The 21,100-nt window shown below is 43.7% G+C and overlaps 1 protein-coding gene across 2 annotated transcripts in view; it reads left to right on the top strand.

Moving 5' to 3' along the window:
• Positions 1 to 21,100, top strand: part of LOC137783345 (inactive dipeptidyl peptidase 10-like) — a 178,335-nt gene that overhangs the window by 70,688 nt on the left and 86,547 nt on the right. The window contains exon 1 of one of the 2 annotated variants that reach the window (XM_068573216.1): positions 11,197 to 11,432. The exons of the other annotated variant lie outside the window; for it this stretch is intronic. Coding sequence (XP_068429317.1) covers positions 11,373 to 11,432 — 60 coding nt within the window. The 5' untranslated portion in view covers positions 11,197 to 11,372. Of the gene's footprint in view, positions 1 to 11,196; positions 11,433 to 21,100 lie in introns of those variants that run through there. 2 annotated transcript variants of the gene reach the window in all.

Genomic DNA, 21,100 nt, shown 5'->3' with positions numbered 1-21,100 from the left:
TCTGCACAACAGATGCTGAAAGGTCACATAACTCACGTGCCTCTTCCTGTTATCTCAAAATACAAAACGCTAGACGACACATAGCGCTCACAGCAGTATTGCCATCTCTGTCGTGCTCGCTGAGCCGATACAACAATAAAGTATGATTATCAGATATAAACGCAAAGGCATGTCATTATCCAGACAAATGATACGGGGTGTCGGGGTCGCAGCCATCGGTCAGCACTGCTCAGCTCCAGTTGCACGTTTTCTTACTGTTTTACACGGAGGTTTGGGCTGAAGGACTGGAAGAGCCGGCCAAGTTAAGATGACAGCCACACCCTATGATTATTTTACATTTGAAAATCTACATCTTCCTGCATTCACATCAAATTGTAATCGCTACGTGGGTTAAACATAATATAGGAAGCTAGTTTGAGACAAATACTAATGTGCTTCTATGCTGATGATGGGTGCCTCTATAAGAGAAGACCAGACAACACGGAAGCTTCACCAATAAACTGTTCATTTACATTGGGTATGTTTTATTTGACCTACTTCTTAATAAATGGCTTCTCATGCTGCACCCTATAATTTAAAAAAAAGGCTAATCCACCAAACCTAAGTGTGCCTATGGGTGCCTTCAAATGTATTCCTAGAGTGAGAGAGCAATACAATGCAAGAGCTCCAAAACCCTGATTGGTCTTTGTCTGGATCCCGAGCATTTCTATGAGCAATTAGTACACAGCTCCCATTTTGCATGCAGTTAAATACAACTGTGTCATTTGACTGGGATAGTCATTCAATTCAGGCCAAACACCACACTGTACTGTAACAGGATTTATGTCAGTAACAGCTCTTTTATTTTTATTTTTTTTACACAAAACACAAAACACACACCCAGTTATGGTTCAAAACCAGTGACATCAGTTGACAGAGTAAGTCAATTCACTTCCATAACTAAGGCTACAGAAAAAATACTCATACATATCCTTTTTATTATGATTTAGTGTTTTGCACCACCAGTTTGGCACACGTCAAGGACATCCTGTCTGTCATAATACCATATTAAAGGATTTTAAGCTTCATCTTTACCTTGAAATGGTTGCAGCAAAACCACTTTGTTAGGTCGAAGGAAAAGTTAATGGCTTGGTATCAGGAACAATGTTGATCTGCTGATTGAAATAACTGTTTGTTTGACCCATCCACCTCCACTCCATCACTATTTATATCTGTCAGGTAATATGTATTTACCATTGACATGGCGTAACATAAGGTAAAAAGAACTGCACTTTTATTGCACGCTCAATGACGAACACCTAATAGTTTCTTCCCTCACCCTCTGCGTGAGACTGCGTGGCTGTTGCACCTTCTCTTTGTTTTTCACACTCAACTTGCTCTGGAACCAATCTGTGATTTTGCAGCATTCAAGTGCAATTTCCTGCAGGCTTTTCTCCGCTCCCTCTGATCTCATTCCCTGTCATTCTTCCTCTTACATCATTTCAAAATTTGCCTGATTCCGGCCAATCAGCGGAATCGGAATTGTGGCTTTTTCAGATGTTTGGTTCACTTTCGACGCACCACGTCTTAGCATCTTTATGTCATGCAGTGAATGTTGTTCGAGCTGTACATGACCGATCATACAGCTCTTTTTAGTCACCCTGAGGCTTTTTCCAGTTGCCTTTGAGATATTCACATATTTCCTGTCAGAAACAAACATTACAATCATTTTCTCTTTTGAAAATAAAAAGTTTCCAAATCACTCAGTCACGGGAATAATTTCCACCGTCAACGTTGAGGTCCAAAAGGTATCCCGTGATGCTGCGGCCTTCAGATGAATCAACCCGCAGCCCGTCAGAAGCATCCTTCTGTTGGGCATGACTCGTGTCGGTGATTAGGATGGCTTTACGCGGCGGCCTCGGCTCCTCTACGGTGGGGATGAAACGCTGCACCCAATGTCAGAGGATGCCTGAGGGCTTTCACAGCCCTTTACTCTGCAGCCAGACTCCGCCTGCTGCTGTTGATCCACGATGCACAGAGTGCAGAAACAAGCTTTTGAGACGTGAGAATGCTGAGCTTCAGCGCAGCCTTTGATCGGGGAGGGAGGCCCCCACCAGACCCTCCCTGTGCAAAGACCCAGAGGCCGTATTGATTTTGAATAATGCTTTGTGTCTCCTCGAGCTGCATACATGCATAATTTGTCTTCGTTATGTGTCGGGCAGAGGCATGTCTGCGTGTCTTCGCTCATATTCCGGAGCGGGTTTGTTTCGAGTGGAGAAGGTTAGGAAGAAAAAGAGCAAATAGGGAAATGTACACCGTGAATGTCGTTGCGTAATCTTTGTTTTGGCTTCTTGTTTCCATTATCGTTGCTGGCGTATGTGTGTAGGTTGTTCAGGTAATATGTTTCACAGGGGAAATTATTCATTTATGTAAAGTCCGACGCGCTCCTGCGGGTTCATCTTGTTGACTCGCATTGAGAGCGGTCTACAGCTTCCAGGTTTCACGTAACATCTGGAATGTGTGTGCATGATGCTTTGAACATATGGCTGGCATCATTCTTCAGCTCCTCTGTGGCACTCAGCTCACAGCTCGCTGGTTCCAATACTAAAGAAGTCACTGTAAATCTTCTAGGTATTTTAAACATGTTTTTTTTTCTCTAAAGCTCCTTAAAGCTCTTAAAGCTCCGTCATTTCCTAAAACAGCTGAAGTTACTCAATCAGGAGGAACTGTTGTATTTGTCAGGCACTATTTTAAGTTGAGGATTAATCCACATTTTGCGCTCAGGGACCTCATTACAGAAACTTCCTGAGTCTGAGATCTTATCTCAGGAAAGAAGTTTAACTATTTCAGGGCAGTCCTCACTTTCTTCCCCAGGTAAGAGTCATGCATTAGGACGCTATAGACCCTGTCCCTTCTAGACCCTGTCTCTACAGGGACCCTGTCCCTTCTAGACCCTGTCCCTGCATAGACCCTGTCCCTATAGACCCTGTCCCTGCATAGACCCTGTCCCTATAGACCCTGTCCCTGTATAGACCCTGTCCCTATAGACCCTGTCCCTGTATAGACCCTGTCCCTATAGACCCTGTCCCTGTATAGACCCTGTCCCGACATAGAAGCTATGCCTACATAGACCGTGTCCCTGCATAGACCGTGTCCCTGTATAGACCCTGTCCCGATAGACCCTGTTCCTACATAGCATGTGTGCTTGTCCGTGCACATGTGTGTGTGTGTGTGTGTGTGTGTGTGTGTGTGTGTGTTCATGTTATGAGGGAACAGTGAGGCTCATTGAAGTATGTCGGACATCAACGGAGCACTTTGACGCAGAGAGAGAGGATACATCAGGCAGACACACACACACACACACACACACACACACACACACACTTAGTACTCGTTAGCTGGACACGTTCACAGTTGCATTGCCAATAAGAAACACACAACTCGACCGCTCTGTGTCCGACAGCACCAACATCAACCTGCTGGAGGCTTCAACCAGCTGAGACTGTACGATGAGGCTGAGCCTTGCTCCTCCTCCTCCTCCTCCTCCTCCTCCTCCTCCTCCTCCTCCTCCTCCTCCTCCTCCTCCTCCTCCTCCTCAACATTCTACTGAAGCGCTACAGTTTGGTGCACCAGTGTCTTGTTATAATAGACCGGGGAATGTTAGCCCATATTCAGCTCTGTCGGAGATTATCATACCATATAATAAAAAAGAGTTAATAGCTTTTGAATCTCTGCGCCTGTAAACTATCAGTTTCTGTGGAGGAGATAATGTGAATGCTGATTCATAAATAAGTAAATACATACATGAATGAAGAAAACATCTTCATTTCCATAGCACCTTTCATACAAGAAAAACAATTCATAAGTGCTTCACACCGAAGATAAAAAGACAGAATGGAGGCAAAACACCTTCATTAGAGGTCGTTTTAGACCTAAAAACGTTCGCTCAGAGAGTTCGACACTGACAGTGGGATGTTTAGCGCTTTATTATTTCCCAGAATTAAACACTTGTTTGAAACTGATTACTCAGACTTTCAGAAAAAGAACATCTTCTGTCTGACTTTGTGAACGTGAAAGAATTAAACCCCGAGCCTTCAATCATCCCGCTTTATTTGAAAGTGTAGCTTAAAAGCCGGGTGTGCGTTGGCGACAGTAGTGATGCCGTAAAATACGAAAAGAATACCCACAGACTTCTCTTTGAAAACAGTGTTCTGACTTAACTCCTGGATCGGGGAGTGAAGCCCTCGCCGCCTACAACCTGGAGAGCACCAGCATGTGCACATCAGCAGGCGTCCTTCCTCTCACGCCCTCATTAGGGTGTCATTCACCTCCTCTCTCCTCCGCCGCCCCAACAGGCCCGGCGTGGGAGCGGTAGTACGGTAATTGCAACATGAATGTTGTTGCAACGTCACCGGCAGGGTGCCTGTCCCGCATCACACGAATCAGTAGGCGGGTGGAGCCGACACGCCCCCCTGCAGGCTTTGAGCCCATTGTGATGCGTTTAGCCTCCAATGAGTCAACACACATTCATCCTGTCTAATGACATAATTACAGTGATTTCTTTGATGCAGTCAAAGACCAGGACACATATGAGGCAATTAAAGATATTAACGTTATTATGGGGTCATCGCTCAGCTTTATATCATGTTGAACTGTATTTCAATATAAATACACTTCAAATGTGTTATCTGCTTATAGCACTGTTTGAATATATGTATCAGCGCTATGTGTTATGCTTTCTAACAATATACTGAGTAACACATGTTCAATGATTTGACTTTATTTTGCAAGGGTTATTGTGTATTATGATTTCCATAGTTGTAAAAATATTATAAGCTTTAATAATTTAATAAGTTACTAGTGGTCATTGTTTGCTTTCAGTAAAGTAATATTTTTACAACAGTGTGTGTGTTTTGTTGCATGCATTTGCTTATGTTTAAGCAAACAATGACAACTTAGACTCACTTTTAATAACCCAATTTTGCATCATAAAACTTATACTGTCCTGTATTACAACTATATGTGTCTTATAATACAATATGATGATTGAACAAAAGCAAAAAATGTTATCAGCAATTATAAAGTCGAATATTGCTCCTTATTGGTCAAATGCTTTATAATGTGCATTACACATATTAGCATGTGCTTGTTACACAGTGCTATAAGCAGATGATGCATTATATGAATGTTTATAAAGCAATGCTGTTTTCTTCCATTGAGCAGTATTTTACTTGCAATCGTGAGATATCTTTCAGAATTATCCCTCTTAGCTCACACTCTATCTATATGATGAGACGGGCTTCTTCTGCTCGTGTGTGTGTCTGATGTTTACACACCCCGGGCTTATCGTTTGTAACAAAGTCAGATTGTGGATCAAATCGACCGTTTTCACGCCAGCGTTCACTGGAATCCTCACATTGGACTCGTACGCAAACAGCGGCAGTACAAAAAGAACGGTTCTCTGAGAGATTTCAACACAGCGCTCGTCCGTCTGGTCGAGCCGAACAGACCAAATAATACATCAATCAATAGATGTTGCTCAGAACGGCTCGTTCTTTCTGAACCAGCTAGATTTACTCTTGTAATAATGGTCGGTGTAAGGGAGCCTTCAAACCTCTGCAATCAGTTGTCCTTTAATGAAAGAGGAGCGCGATCAAAGAGAAACTCAGCAAGTGTGTTCAGAGGGAGGAAAAATAATTCCTCTCCATAAACAATAACCACATTTATCATCACCGAGGGTTTCACTCTGCTCATGAAGACAGAACTAAACCAGGACAATTGTAATAATCATGTTTACTACTTACTTAACAGTTTATTGTTGCACATATTGGCCAAGATATTTGTAAAGCGTTGTTCATGCGTATGAAATTGTTCATAAACCATCTTTAAATATGTTCTGGAGGCTTTTATAAAATGTCAACTGCTGATTATAAAACTTTGCAAAGTGCTTGTAAAGATTATTTATTTGTCAATGTTTAATGAATGTTTTTATTTTATCTATATGTTTTACAAAATATGTCCTAAAGATTTACAAATCAAACTATATAGATAGATTACTTTATTGACTATGTGTTAATCATTCACAAATACTTTATAGTAGGTCAAATTAATTCAATATTACCTAACTAATTGATCAGAATGTAATTGCTCTCTCTTAGTGGTTATTATTTCATCTCATCTTATAGAAACACATAAGTAATTACAAATAATGATTCAACATGATTGATTATCAATTCATTATTCAACACTGTTAACTGAGGTGTACTTCACCATGCATTTACCTTAATGATGGTGACTATAAAGCGTGAGCAGAGGACAGCCTTACTGTATTCATGTATTCCAGAAGTCAGAAGTCACAATGTGAGGTGCAGAGGGTGGAGTTGCTCATTAAGGTTTCATGGGCGGCCCGGCGGTCTGGAGTTCCTGGATGTCGGCACTAAATAGCCCCAGGGTCATAAATACTTTATCAACAGCAGAACATCTCCCCGGGGCTCTGACGCCCACGCTGTCGCCCACGCTGTCGCCCCAGCATCACACTCTCATGCAGAGTCACTGCGCAGGCACAGGTTGCAGCATGTTCGGCTATTAACGATAAAAAGAGCCGATGAAGAGTCCTATTTGATTATTTATTGGAAAAGCAAACACACACACACACATTGCACACACAAATGCACCAAAGCAAATCTCCCAGCCTGTATCTTTTAGAGCACTGTCTTTGATCTTGGCTGCTTACATTTAATGCCGCCGCCTTTATTCTCACAGCGTCATGCATGGGTTGTGTTTGAAGCGGGACACCGAGAGCGGTGTTCGCTCGCAGATCCTCTACAGACCTTTAAACAAGCCGGAGAACGAGCACATCGCGAGCAGAGCCAGATATTTTCTGGGAGAAATAATAGATCCTACAGCAATGCTCCTGCAATCACCGTGGCTGTAACTCAGCTGCATAAGTAGACACGGATCCAGCTGTGAATGTGCAGTAAGTCATCAATCGGGAATTGAAATACAGATTGTTCCAACCCACTTTCCAGTCCTCTGCTATGAATAAAAAACTGCTGTTTTTTGTCTCGTTTTCTATCTTGTGTGCATTCTGAGGGCTGAAATGGTGACGGTTTGCACAACGCTTCTGATTACACACTGCAACTTACTGTGTGTCAGGAAAAGTAAGAGAAGGGCAGAATAAAAGGTTCATGAACAGAGGTTGATATGGAGTGATATATAAATCAGAATGCTTTTGGGAAATGAAATATTAAGTACTCATTAGCACAGTTTTAAAGGTGCTAAATCAAAGAATCACCTCCACACGGCTGAACCCGCAGCTAACAGTGCTAACAGCTAACGGAGCTAGTAGCTAACGGTGCTAGGATCTATCAGCAGGGAGCTAACGGTGCTAGGATCTAACGATGCCAGAAGCTAATGATGCTAGAAAATAATGGTGCTTGGTGTTAACGATGCACGCAGCTAACAGTGCTTGGAGCTAATTATAAGATATTAAAATGAAATACATACACAGAAAACACGAGCAATAATCATGCAAATACATTAAAAAAATATACAACCTAAAAAACAAACAGGATCAAGCTAACTGTAAAGAAAAGCATTTTTTCTCTGTCGGGTTATTTCCATAATGTTGTCAGACACTTGATAATATAAATCTATCAGTGGCAACAACAACACCTTTAGTGAACGTAGCTGATGTTGAAGCGTTGCCTGGTTCACTGACGGCTGCAGCGTTATCCATTAATACTGGAACAATTTCAAATATTGTTGTCCTCATGAATCACTACACACAAACACATGGGAAAATAGGTTGAAGGTTGAAAAATACCAAATGAACCCCTTTTGTGTCATGACTCAATATCACCTGTAAAAATGGTACAGCTCCTTAAAAACTACATGACACCTGCACCTACAGCAGACACAACTAGCAGCATGCTGCACAATGACATACTGTTGTCTCAGTAAGTCCCACAACAGTCCAACAGTCCAACCAGTACAGTGCATGGGCGGATAGAGCACAATTCTGAAGCTGCTTACGGAGGGCTAACCAATGTAGGAACAACCTTTTACCTCGAGATGAAAACAATCCACTAAAGGTTATCAGATGGATTCATCATCCGAGCAGATCCAATGTGTGTAACGCTCCCTCTTCCAAATAGGCAAACACCATTAGTCTCTCTCCGAAAGTGGTGTGCACGAGCAAAGGTTAAGAGGAATTTATGCTAATGCAAGCTCTGCTAATGCACTCGACACACCCACAAAGAACGAAACCGATTTTTTTCTCTCTTGCTTTTCACCTCAACTTGAAACACTGTCGTTGACCTTCAAGGACAACGGCGTTTGCACATCAGTTACACACTATGTTTACTTTATAATATTTTCACGTCTTTGACATTCTGAAGGTACAGCAGGTCAAACACAAGATGTCAATATTTGAGCGTCAGTGTTTTGGGTGAGAGGGATGTTCCGTCTGCCCTCAGTGCCAGTGAAGGTCTTTCGCTGGCAGTTCTCCCGATTCCTTGAAATGTTTGACGGGAAGTTCACTCTGTGGTGGATCCAAGCTCCGCTTTCTGAAAAATTGTGCTATTTTGCAGATCAGCAGGTCAGCTCCTACTGGGCCGGTAAATGTAAATTATGAGTAATCGGGAAAAAAAGACTTTGTGTTTTCTGCCGATAACGAGTTCATTATCTGGTTATCTCAAGATAACAAAGCTTGTTTTTTTTGAGTTAACGACATAATTAACTTGTGTTCTCGAGATAACGTTATAAAATAAAATGGTAAAATCTTGTTCGTTTATGATTTCTGAAGTCTTTCCATACATGCACATTGACTCTTTATGGACTGGGAAGGAACAGTGGTCCCACTTAGAGGCCATCTATGTGATTTAAAAGGTTCACGTCATCCATATAAATCATGATAGCATCTTTAAACTTCTTAATTTGTGCTCTTAGTTGGCAATATTGGACCAAATAATGTGTATTTTTTCCTATTACAGATTTATCCGACCCTGAGCAACATACAGAAGTTACAATAAAACCTAAATGTGCTACACGTTAAAAGCAGTATCTGACATTCAGTAAAACAAATACGTTGACTCCATCCATCAGAGCACAAGCAGAACAAAAACCTTTGAGAAGAGAAACACTGCTGTCAGTGGAGCAGCTAACGAAATAATGGGCCTGCATGGTTCTCATAACGATACAGGTGCAGTTGCCCGTAGGCCGACTTGGACCGACTAACTTTTCAAAGTGGGATTGATCACCCTTGTTTACAAAATGGAGCACACGGATCGATTTGTGCCTTTATTATAATATAAGCGGGGTGGGTTTTCAACACCGCCATATTCTACTGCGCTGCTGTTTGCTGACATCTCGTCTCTGTAACTGAGCTTCCAAACAAAGCAGGAGGGGTTATTGGAGGAATGGTGGTCGTCTCTCCAGTAGACGTATTTACACTGTCTACATTTCGGTTGAGAAAACTCTATTTATTATGTGATTTGTTGATTTATTCATCAGCTATGAGTTGTTTGTCATAAAGGCTATGGTCTGAAGTGTCCTCGGTAATATGGGGCTGATTTCAAACAGTGATTTCCGACAGGTCTGAGTGGAAAGCCTGACGAGGATCTGCAGGATCCACTGAGGTTCAGTGGGTGCGACTGGGAGTTGATGCTCTGCTGCTTGCCTCGTCATTGTGAACAGAATGTTTGGAGTTAGCGTTTCCATCCTGTAATTACTTGAAACCAGTTTGGAGTTGCGTTCCCATGCTGGTTCTTTTGTACAGAGGCACAGTTTTCCCACAATGCAATGCACAACGGAGGAGAAAGAAAGAATTTGGTTAGCTTTAGGCAACAACATTATTGGTTAGACTAACAAGGGAAGTGACATGACAGAAGTTACCTGATGAATACATCTTCTTAGTCACCTAAGACTAAAGCAACTAATGAGCTGACTCATCAAAAATATTTAATTAGTGGCCTAGTTTTAGTTCTAGGCCATGCTTTTTTACTTCATATTTAATTATTCTTTTTTTTCGAAGAGGCTCAATAACACATTTATAAAAAAATAAGATTCAACGTGGAGTTTTTGTGACGACTATTTGTGGAGAAACTCAGTTTTAAAGATCTGTGGAGTTAATCAACTAATCAACTAGTCATCAAGACTCTCGTTTCCAGCCACCTGATGAATAAAAGTCCAATTGTATGAAGTAGCATACAACAATACAACAATGTATTTTCCACCACTGTGTTGTCATGTATGGTAACAGTGTGTGCGTCAGGTATTGCGCCTCCCAATCCATAATACGCTTACTGGTTCAGAGTCAAAAGTCAAACGCAAATATATGATATCGATCCTGCAGAGACATGAGAGACAGACTGCATGCTGAGTTTGATACAGCGGGTTCACAGGTGTCACATCGCCGCTAAGTCCAAAGGCGTGACGCAACCGCATCTCTGGCCCGCGCGGATTTATCAACCCGCATGAGCCGCGCGATGCGTCTCCTCCCGTTGACCGTTTAACGCCACGCTATAGGCCAAGTAAAGGCTCCTATAACAACAACAACAACAACAACAACAACAACAACAACAACAACAACACAAGACCTTGGAGGAAAAAGAAGCAGGCTAACTGAGAACACGTCCGGCTTTTGTATTGTGTTGGTGAAAAAGAAGTAAAGGCTGCGTTGCGCCCGCGCTGGCTTTCAGCACCACGGACAGCTCCGGGCTCGACGTAAACGTACATTAACAAAACTGTCACACCGCGACAACAGGACAGTCTGCAGACACACGGAGACACAGTTCAAACTCCACACTGCTTGTGGACGTTTTGCCCCCCCCCCCCCCCCCCTCCTCCACCCTCCTCTCCTCCTTCTCTGAGCTACACCAGCTCCCCCAGCATCACAGGGTGGGGGGTTGGTGGGGTAGAGAGTGGTCCAGCAGCGCTTCATCAAGCCGTGCAAAAGAAGTGTCGAAGGGGAAGGCGGGAGCAGATGAGAACACTTCGGCTTTCTCGGTTCCGTGACGAACGAGTCCCCCCCCCCTCACTCTCTCCCCCTCCTCCCCTCCTCCCCTCTCCCTCCGGGCCGGGGGCTGATGTGAGCGCACGGGCTCTGCGTTGGCTTCTCTCGTCAGACGCCCGCGTCCAAGACCTCGCAGATATTTAATCGTGACGGATCCGTCCTCCCCCCCCTCCTCCTCCCCCCTCTCTCCTACCCTCCTCACCCGCTCCTGTTTAAGATTCCGCAGTTGACAAGACGGCGCTCTGCTCGCCGCTGCCGCCGCATCCTCCCTGCTCCTGACTTTTGGGGTTTTCGCGGAAAAAAAACAGGATTCTGGAGGATTTTTTTTTTTTTGTTCCATCGGATTCGGCCAAGTTTTTAATCACACGAGGAGTTTACAATGACAGCCACCAAGGAGCAGCCGAACCAGCGGCAGAACCAGCAGCCGCAGCAGGATGAGGTGGGCTACTGGCTTTTTCTTTGGATGAGGTTTGCAGGTTTTGCTCCACTTTGTCGATCGCGCTAAACTCTGTAGAGCCTCTGCAAGGTCAGCCTCACGGAGCTGCCTGCGATGCGCGCGGACGCGAGCAGACAGGCTGTGTATGTAACTGTGTGTGTGACTGTGTGTGTGTGTGTGTGTGTGTGTGTGTGTGTGTGTGGCGGATGCAAGTTTGGTGCACGTGCCGCCGTTGAAACAATCAGCCGTGCGCGGAGCTCGTTGTCAGCTGTCAGCACCGAGGTCACAGACATGGTGAACGCCGCGGCCACATGCACTGTCAGTGGAAGCGTGTGTGCGTGCGTGCGTGCGTGTGTGTGCGGGTGTGTGTGCGCGTGTGTGTGTGTGTGTGTTATGGTGCAGGCAGGGCGCATTGTAAATTCATCCGGTGCCCTCGACACCTTGAAAGAGAACAGTGGTTGAAAAATCACTTTGTATCCAAAGAGAGGAATAAAAGGGCACTATATATGCGCATTTCCCTCCCGGATGACACTCACCGTGACTTCATAACCCCCCCGCCCCAGAAGACAATCGTGCGCTTGTGTTTTTGAGCCAAACGGCTGATTCTCCATCACCATCCCCATCGCCATCACTTCTCTCCAAAATGTTCTCAGTGCTCCTCCCGGCGCATGCGACCCCGCTGTCCTACTCGGTCAAAGCGTCTTTCTTTTCTTTCTTTTTTCTTTTTTTACACCGATTCTGTAAACGTGTTTGACTTTCGGGCTCTATTCTGAGAGAGAATGCCAAATATATCCTTAGCGCTGCTAATTGAATTCTGAACCTGTAGCCGGATTACTCCAGGAAATAAAAATTGTAAAAAAAAAAAACTCCGCCTCATAATTGCGTTTCCGCCGCCTGGAGAGGATCCTCGTGGGGTGTGGGGTTGAAACACGAGAGCTCGCGCAGCTTTCACTGGTCCAGCGCTCAGTGGCCCGCGGGCCCCTTTAACAGTTATGTTGATTCTACGTGTTGGACTTAATTAGCGTTGATACTGTACTACTGTGGGCCAGCAGCTGCTGTCACGTCCTGGTTGTTTTGTGTGTGACTATGGACTCCATGAGCTCACGTGTTGGCTGCAGGACACCAAGATGTTTCGATGTTCGAAGAGTCAATTACAAACATCCTGAACATTTCAATTATTCAAAGATGACAAAGTCCGATGGCTGTAAGCGGCTGCAGAGGTTCCATCACTCTGTGGCGGCCAGGACACTGGGGATGAGAGCCGAGGCTCCAGTCTGTACCGGGTGCACAGCCTCTCTCAGGCTCTTAACGGGGTCGCTGTGCATCAAAGTTGCATGACGATGCTGAGGGGGATTTACAAGAGGAAACACTGAGAGAGCTTTAAAGGATAAAGAATAGGAGGAAACGGAGCCTTTAGTGTGTGTGTGTGTGTGTGTGTGTGTGTGTGTGTGTGTGTGTGTGCGTGTGTGTGTGTGTGCGTGTGTGTGTGTGTGTGTGTGTGTGTGTGTGGTGGAGCAGTACATCGCCTTTCTTGGTGTGGGCTTTTGCTTCAGTTGAGTCCATTGTTGGTGAAAGCTTTTAGTTGTTTTAGTTTGTGGTTCAGTCAGTGGAGCAAGAACAAGGATCTTGCTGAACATGTAACATTGATGGTGATCTGTCAGGAAAACAGCGTCCGTAACTCTGCAGCTCCACGGTTTAGTATTTCTGTCTGGTTAGATAAGTAACCGACTAGTGGAGCTACCGGAGAAATACAGGATGGGTCAACACGACCACAGCTAACAGACTATTGGACATCCCTTCTTACAGGGACCTTTGAATATGGATTTATTAGATTCCTGCTTTTCAGGAAAACCGATTTGAAAATATTTGATTTGCATTCACGATGTATGACTTGATCAGGTTAGCCAAGAACAATTCTTCGACAAAAATCATCTTTATTTATTTCTGAGGGTGTCAAACAGAGACATGTCATGTTTGACGTGTTTAAATAGCAGCTGTGTTGTTACTTTCTGTTCGTATGTTGTTCATTTTTTTGTTACTCAGCAGGTGTTGTTGGTTTGACCCGCTTAATTTGACACAATCAAACAATTTTATGTTAAAATACATACTCAACCGCTGTTTTTTTCATCCTAACAAGAAGCAATATAAACAGCAAATATGGTAAATAATTTAATTCAGGTACACAGGACCTACAATTTCCACACTTATAGCCAAAGCCAATAAGTCTGAGTTTGAAAAAATAGTGAATCATATTATTTTTGTTTTAATGAAAAATAAAAACGGGTCTCACAGACCCGAACACCGTACAAGGGTTAAATAAACTTGCAACGTAGGTTTACTTAATTTTTCGGTTGACTCACACACCAAATCTCAATGGTTCCGGACAACAAAGGTACTTGTGCAGGTTTAGGTAAAGATCCTGGTGAGGGTTAAGTATATGTTTATGAGGTGAAATAATTACGCTTGTTACGCAACTGCTATCCGTAAAGTTTAGAAGTATTTTAAGAAAACAAAGGCACAATACGCCAACATGTATATGATTTCACGCAGGACATGAACAGCGTCCCCGAGGTAAAGGTGCTTGTTCGACCAAACCGCTGCTGCTGGAGTTGCACTGTGGGTAATGTAGGTACCAGTGTTGGGTTCAGGAACAGATGCACTAATTGGTAAAGTGCTGCAACAACTCAACCGTGTGCAATTCACTTGGACTAAGAGCATCCCGCTGTCGGCTCACGGGCGGAAGGTTCTAGGTTTGAGTTCCCCAAACGGAGCCTGACTTGTTCAAAACGTCTCCTCGTGTCTGCGTGGGTTGTCAGGTCTCCTCCCACGGGCCACAGAGAAGGCCAGTCAGGTGGACTGGAAAGTCTAAACGGCCCTCGGCCCAGTGTTTATGTGTCAGCCTGTCCAGGCCGCCCGAGATATGTGCTGGTTGAAAATGAATGGATGACCTTTTTTTTTTAGCGAACACTGATAGTGACAACAACAAAAAGCTGCAGAAAGATGTGGAAGATTACCGCTAATGTGACACACAGCCCAGACTTTCTCTTTTCCCTCGTGGTGAACTTTAAGCAGCAACTGAGCCCTGCCGCCCTCTTGGCGGGGAAACTCCACAGCGTGGCCGATCCCGCTTTACTTCCACTGCGAGAAAAACCTGAGAGCATACTAGTTTGACATTGGCGGGTCTCAAGCTGCGTCGCCGCCTCCTGTAACGGCTGACATAATGCCAGCTAAGCGGGGAGGGGGCGGCCTCTCCCATGTGACCCCGTGGCCCCGGCTCCGGCTCCATGCAGTGAGCGAGGGTGGATCGACTCAGCGCCGGTCAGACTGAGTGTCCCGCCTCGCTTTGTTAATGGAGCTGTTGTGTCGCCCGTGTGCCCGGGGACAAAAGGCAGTTGGGGGAAATGGATGCCTACCTTATTGTGAGTGAGAGCAGCGCTTTCACACGCTGTGATCCTCTGGCCCGCGAAGCTGTAATTCACACTAATGGAGAAAATGTCCAGTACATTGCTGCTGCTGCTGCTGCTGCTGCTTCACTGTGGCCTCAGAGAGATAGGGAGGAAGAGGGAGGAGCAGAGGAAGGACAGGGAAGGAGTTGTGAATGATTTAGAGATGGAGAACAGTGAGAGGAGAAACCGAGGGGGATGATAAAGAAAAAGAAATACATGCTTCTCCCTGGCATTTAATCAGCTGATGACATTCATGTCAGAAAGGGAAGGGATGGGGGTGTGAAGTACACCAAAACTTTCATACACTTATTGGTGTTGGAGCTATATCAACACAAAGTTAATAATGTACCAAAAACAAGTCATATGAACATTTTCTTAATTGCTCATGCTATGCTTAAAAGCTTTTGGAAACCATGTGCCCATATATGGGTATGTGACGCTTGTTGCAGGTGTTCAAGTGGTCGTATGAACCCCAAATGAGTTCAAATACTTGTGATATTTCATATCATTTTTGTCAAAGTGATAACAATTTTTAATGTATATTAAAAAAAAAACGTTTTAATTACATTCAGCATGATTATGAGCAAGATTTGTCAAAAATCCGTCCTCGAGCGGTCCCTGAGTTTTTCCAACTCCATGGTTCAGGGTCTTAACAACATCCCACATACTAACAACACACCTTTCTGGAAAGGTTAGGACCTAAGAAACAAAAAGCACAAAACAGAGCTTCGACATATTGGAAAGGTGTTTTTGGTAAAACAAAAAATAAAAAAAACCTGTCATTCGGTTAAATAATAGAAAAGTTACTTGTTTTATGGAAAAACATCGTTGGATTTTTTCGTGCTACAGCTTTAAATCTTCATGAGCTTCTGCTGGTGCCCTTTGACCCGGAATCAGAAACATCCTCCCTTCAGGGAAGCCTCTGCCTTTAAAATAGTCCGCCGACATAAAAAAGGAGAAGTTTTGTTAGATTCCCACAAGCCTTACGGTTACATGGATGTGTTTGTTATTGAGATCGGACTTTGTTAACAGGGATCCTTTACGTCATGTTACATGCTGATAGAAGCGTGTTCAGTTCAGAGCCACTTAGCAGGAAATTAATTCAGGTAAAGAAAGAAAGAGCGAAAGAAAGAGAGAGAGCGAGAGAGAGAGAGAGAGAGAGAGAGAGAGAAAGGGAAACGACTGCTGTAAATACTGTAGCAGCCGATTGGAATTATTAGTTCTGCGTGTGGAAAAAGGTCATCCAAATGAATGTTCAGCCCACGTCCGCGCTCTCCTCTCTGAATATTGAGGACGTTCACAGAGAAGCACATTTAGAAAATATCACAAATGTGCTGACACGATTCAGAGGTGCGGGGACCATTTATTCGCCCTTACTAGACATATGAAATGAGTTCCCATTTCCCATCTGTGGTTTGGATTTAGATTGGGATTCCTATCTTTCCGGTTGATTTTAATACTTACTTTTTCACTCTCAGGTTCAATCCGGCCTTAGAGCTCCTCCTGTTTCCTGATGAGGCTTTGCTCAAAGACACCCGGCAGACGGTTGTCGGAGCGCCGCTTACACGTTGACTTCCCTGTCCAAAATGTCCCAGCCAGAGTGGTGACTCACACTTGCGACCTTTGTGTCATAAGCTCTCTGTATCCCGAGGCGAGTGGTGCCCCGAATTAACCGACGCTGACACATGTTCCTTCCTCAAAAGGATTAAAAGGCAATTACTACATTTGAGTCACCAGCTGTGGCACAGACAGGACAGACTGCAGTCAAACCTGAGATAGCAGGAATTAGGTAGAAGGAACAGTCAGACCCTGTGTGTTAGTGTGTTAGTGTGTGTGTGTGTGTGTAGAACACCTTTATCCACTCAGATACGATGGGTTCAGCAGTGACCAATGTGACTATGTATAAGAAGTGAATGTCGTCACCGTAGCGTCAGCCATTGCTTTGAGTGACGGATGTTATGAAGCCTTGAGTTTGACATTTTGTCAGTCGCCATCTTGTTTTTTGTTTTTTTTAACAAAGAGAATTTAAGTTCATTGATGACTGTAAATTGCCTGTAGGTGTGAATGTGAGGGTGAACGGTTGTCTGTCTCTAGAGTCAAGAGGTCGCCTCCTGATGGATATTTGAAGGAATACAAGTTGAAGGTACTCCCGCATTGGATTCACTTTTCAGACCTGAACCTTCTTTTTTGTTCGGAGTGGACTAGTGGTTTCTGTTTGAGATGGCCTCCATTATTGCTGCTTGCAGCTTTCTCAAGAACCGTTCATCCAAATAACTCCACACGCTATCCTACGCTTCCTTGAGTCTTGGGCCTCGTGGGAATTTGTTTGGATGAATGGTTGTTGAGAAAATGAATGACAAAAACGTGTCCGTAGATCTCCGGTCGAGTGCACTCCTAGAACATGCAGAGCTATTTCAAGAGAGCAAACTCAACATTGCAATTCTTTCGGTCCTCAGAGAGGCAGCGAAGTGTGACGACGTATGGATTGACAGTTCTCAAGAAAATGACTAATATCAACAACAGACAGAGACTGCATCCATTATAGCGAGCTGTTGTTTCTGCGGTAATGTCTCCCCGACTTGGCGTCAAACATCTTTGCATTAGTATATGTCGCTTCAGGCACTTTTCTTCAGGAAAAGCAGTTTTTATTAGAAAGCCAATCATTTTCCCCGGCTGCTAAATCAACGTTCTAATGCTGGGTGTATGGACCTTCCTGGGTTCAAGGAAAACCACGTCCTGCCTCATGAACAACAGCAGGAAGTCCAGAGCGATGCACACTCTCTGACGTGTTCCTTCCTTGTGTACTCGTTGCTAGCGAGCACACACAGCCTGGTAAACATGAGCGTTCTGTGTGCCGTTTATTGTCGTTCGTGTTGAGCTTTTCAAACATTTGCCTCTTGATGCAATCGAGAGCCCCCGGTATATCACGTCGCCTCTGGCAGATGAATATGTGGACAGCCGGACGAGGATTCTGGTCGCCCCAAACAAGATTTATATATTTACCAGCTCTCTCTCTCTCTCTCTCTCTCTCTCTCTCTCTCTCTCTCTCTCTCTCTCTCTCTCTCTCTCTCTCTCTCTCTCTTTCTCTCTCTCTTTTGTTGATTCAAATGATCATCATTCATCTTCAGAACTTGCTATGAGTGGTGGAAAATACAAATTTTGATGCTGAAGAATTTTAATCCAATCTCAGGAAATGAGTATTTATGTTATCGTTCCAGAGTAAATTGAGAAGTAAAAAAAATGAAAAGGGGAGAAATACTAATTTCCATCAAAATCTCTCGCTATTGATGCAACTGAGAGTTTTCTCTGACCCTTTGTTACAACTGGGACTATTAACTTGATGGAAATGTTGTGATACACGACATGTCTTCATGGATGTTGAGAGTTTTACTTCAACACACTATTTATACCCATAAACCATGTAACAAATAACATACACCTGCCGAATACAGGTACATGGTAATGCAAATAATGATTATGAATCAATATTCACGTAACTGACGAGCTCGTGCCAAACAAACAGATACATGGATACTGCGATGTGAGGGACCCATGAACCGCCTCAGTGGAAAATCATTATGTTCTTTGATGCCACGAGCAGTCGGAGCTCCCACCATCAAGTCCGTCAGACTTGACGAAGATAGCTGGTGACTCCTCCCCTGAGGCTCACCGCGACCTCCCATTGGCCCAAGCTTTACTGCAGAATCATAACCATCCATTTTTGGTGGAAATGACATACGCCAAAGGGGAATATGGATGTTTTTCCCATTGTTAACAGCATTTTCTAATATTGTTTCAAAAGGCTTTTTAATGATAGAAAAATAAAGGCATATCAAATATGACTTCACACGAGCAGCACAGAAAGGCACACTGTTATTATTCATGTTACCTTTGGATCATGTTGATATTTCCCTCTTCTTTATGATTGAAATGGTTTGACAGATTTGTACACAACAAACAAAATACTATGTTCTTCTGAGCTAGTGAGCCGTCATAGTGTCCTGGGAGTGGAACATGTCTGTGGCCGGCCTGTATACAGAGGCTCATTAAGTAAATCTGATTAATTTGTCAGTACTGTATTTACATGTTCAATTCTACTCGCCGTTGGCACAGTGTCGGCCCAATATTGAAATAGTTTATTCCATTAATATTGCCATGGTGGCCCCTGCCAGGGCTTTACTCATGAAGTCCATCTTCTCAGCTCGGATGAAGTGCAGGAGTGTTTCTGGCAAACACGTTTTTCTGCACTTTGAGGACTTCTGGTAAGCACTGAGGCAGGCAGATCGATTTCTCTCCCCGTGGTAGATAATCAAAGGCTCATCTGGAAGGGCAGTGATATTGATAGCACCACATTTATTTACTGTGAAAAAAAAGGACAAAACAATAAAAAGCTCTGGCGGTAAAGTTTCCAGACAGATACATCAAGATTTCAGCAAATAACCGTTCCACAAAATTGCGTGTAATAAACAGAGCAGGTTTTGCAGACAGAATGTATTACATTTCAGTAAAGTATGGTGAATAAATGAACAAAATGAATATACTAAAGTCATTTCTGAGAACTGGGAACATCACAAAACACGTAAAAAAAAAAAAGGCTAGACACAAGTTTTAAACCAGAAACTGAGATAATCAAGGTGAGCCAAACCTATTTGGTAGAGAATGTATCAGAATATAAAATAAGTAATGCACTGCATGGCTCCACAAGCAAATGTATTTCCCCTCGTTGTGTGCACAAGTAAATATGACCAACATTTCGTAAATGCTCACTTTTGTTCAGTTTCTTTGACTGAACTGGTTGGTTATGTAGTGGCACAATGAGGACAACGTTCTAGAAGTGTGTGGCTGTGTCTGTATTCGCAGAGTCTCTCCCCTCTGCCTGTATTGTACCATGTAGTTTAAGACGTTGCTGGCCGTCACATCCAAGTGGAAACTACACAAATGGCGGACACAGTGCCCAAAAAAACGCGAATATAACAAGGCTAAGCGATAAGTGGACAAAGCTTATTAAAAATTCCAAACAACAGTGAATCTGGGTTTGGCTTTCACTCGCTGGCGAACACCATAATCCTCATCGTGTGGCCAATGTTGTGGTTACAATCAGCTACCAAACAAATCCTGCTGCTTTGTCCTTTGAAATGTTGCCTTGTCAGTAATTTATTTGACGAGTGTAATGTGACTATAACCAACAAAAAAAGATTCTTCTTCTTTGTCAAAAATGGAATAGAATTTTCTAGGTCATGTGAAGTTGATTACAACTATGTAAGTGTGTGTGTGTGTGTGTGTGTGTGTGTGTGTGTGTGTGTGTGTGTGTGTGTGTGGTATACTGCTGGACCTTGACTGTCACCATGGCACGGAATAATCCCATGTGCCAGTATTCAACTTGTTCTCTCTTTTCTGTCTCCTGTTACTGTCTCACCTTGAAAAGCATATGTTGCTGCAGCTGCATTGTGCCAGCACGCCGCACAATGGCTTCAAACAAGTACAAAAGTCCAAGGCACTCGTCTTTCACTACCGACGAGACCTTCATTACACTTGTCTGAACTCCTTTGCACTCTGGAACTTTTCTTTTGTGGAGAGCCTGTACAGTGAAGTAGGCTCATTTCTACAGACTGGAGAACAGAAAGACATATATTATTGATATATTTCACTTTCCTATTGCTTTATGCAAAATACTGTGGTTGTGTGTTGGGTTTCTGAGCGCTGCCAAAAGGCCGTTTTAACTACACCCAACACCAGTGCCTGAACACATCCTGTGTAGACGCTGATGGAGGACTGCAGCTGCTTTTGCTCGGCTCCATAGACGATCTGCAGTTGCGTTGGTTGACCCAGACCTTAATCAAAGGTATGACAAATAACAAACTGCTGAAGAGGTCAACACTCAACCGCCAGTGAGACCAACCCGTTTCGGCTTGCACAGACTCATACTCTATTATGCTATTCTCTTATGATTTGGGCTTACAACAATTATGAAAAAAGATAACCAATATCAAATTATTACAGTCCATTAAGCCGCTTTTCAGCGGTGCACGGTTGCCTCGATCTGCATGTCAAGGTCGGCCTCTAGGTGTAGGGATGGCATTGTTCGTTATGTATATGTATGTAGATTACCAAATAACTAGGAGTTTGAATATGTGTATGGACGGATAAGTAGGTATGTAAATGGACTTGTACAGCGCTTATCTAGTTTTCCAACCATTCAAAGCGCTTTTACACTACGAGACATCA

This window comes from Clinocottus analis, unplaced genomic scaffold, assembly GCF_023055335.1.
Source record: "Clinocottus analis isolate CAN_PGR_092001 unplaced genomic scaffold, fCliAna1.0.p SCAF_12, whole genome shotgun sequence".
Taxonomy (NCBI): domain Eukaryota; kingdom Metazoa; phylum Chordata; class Actinopteri; order Perciformes; family Cottidae; genus Clinocottus; species Clinocottus analis.
The sequence above is the reverse complement of the archived record's forward strand: the minus strand, read 5'-3'. Positions and strand labels throughout refer to the sequence as shown.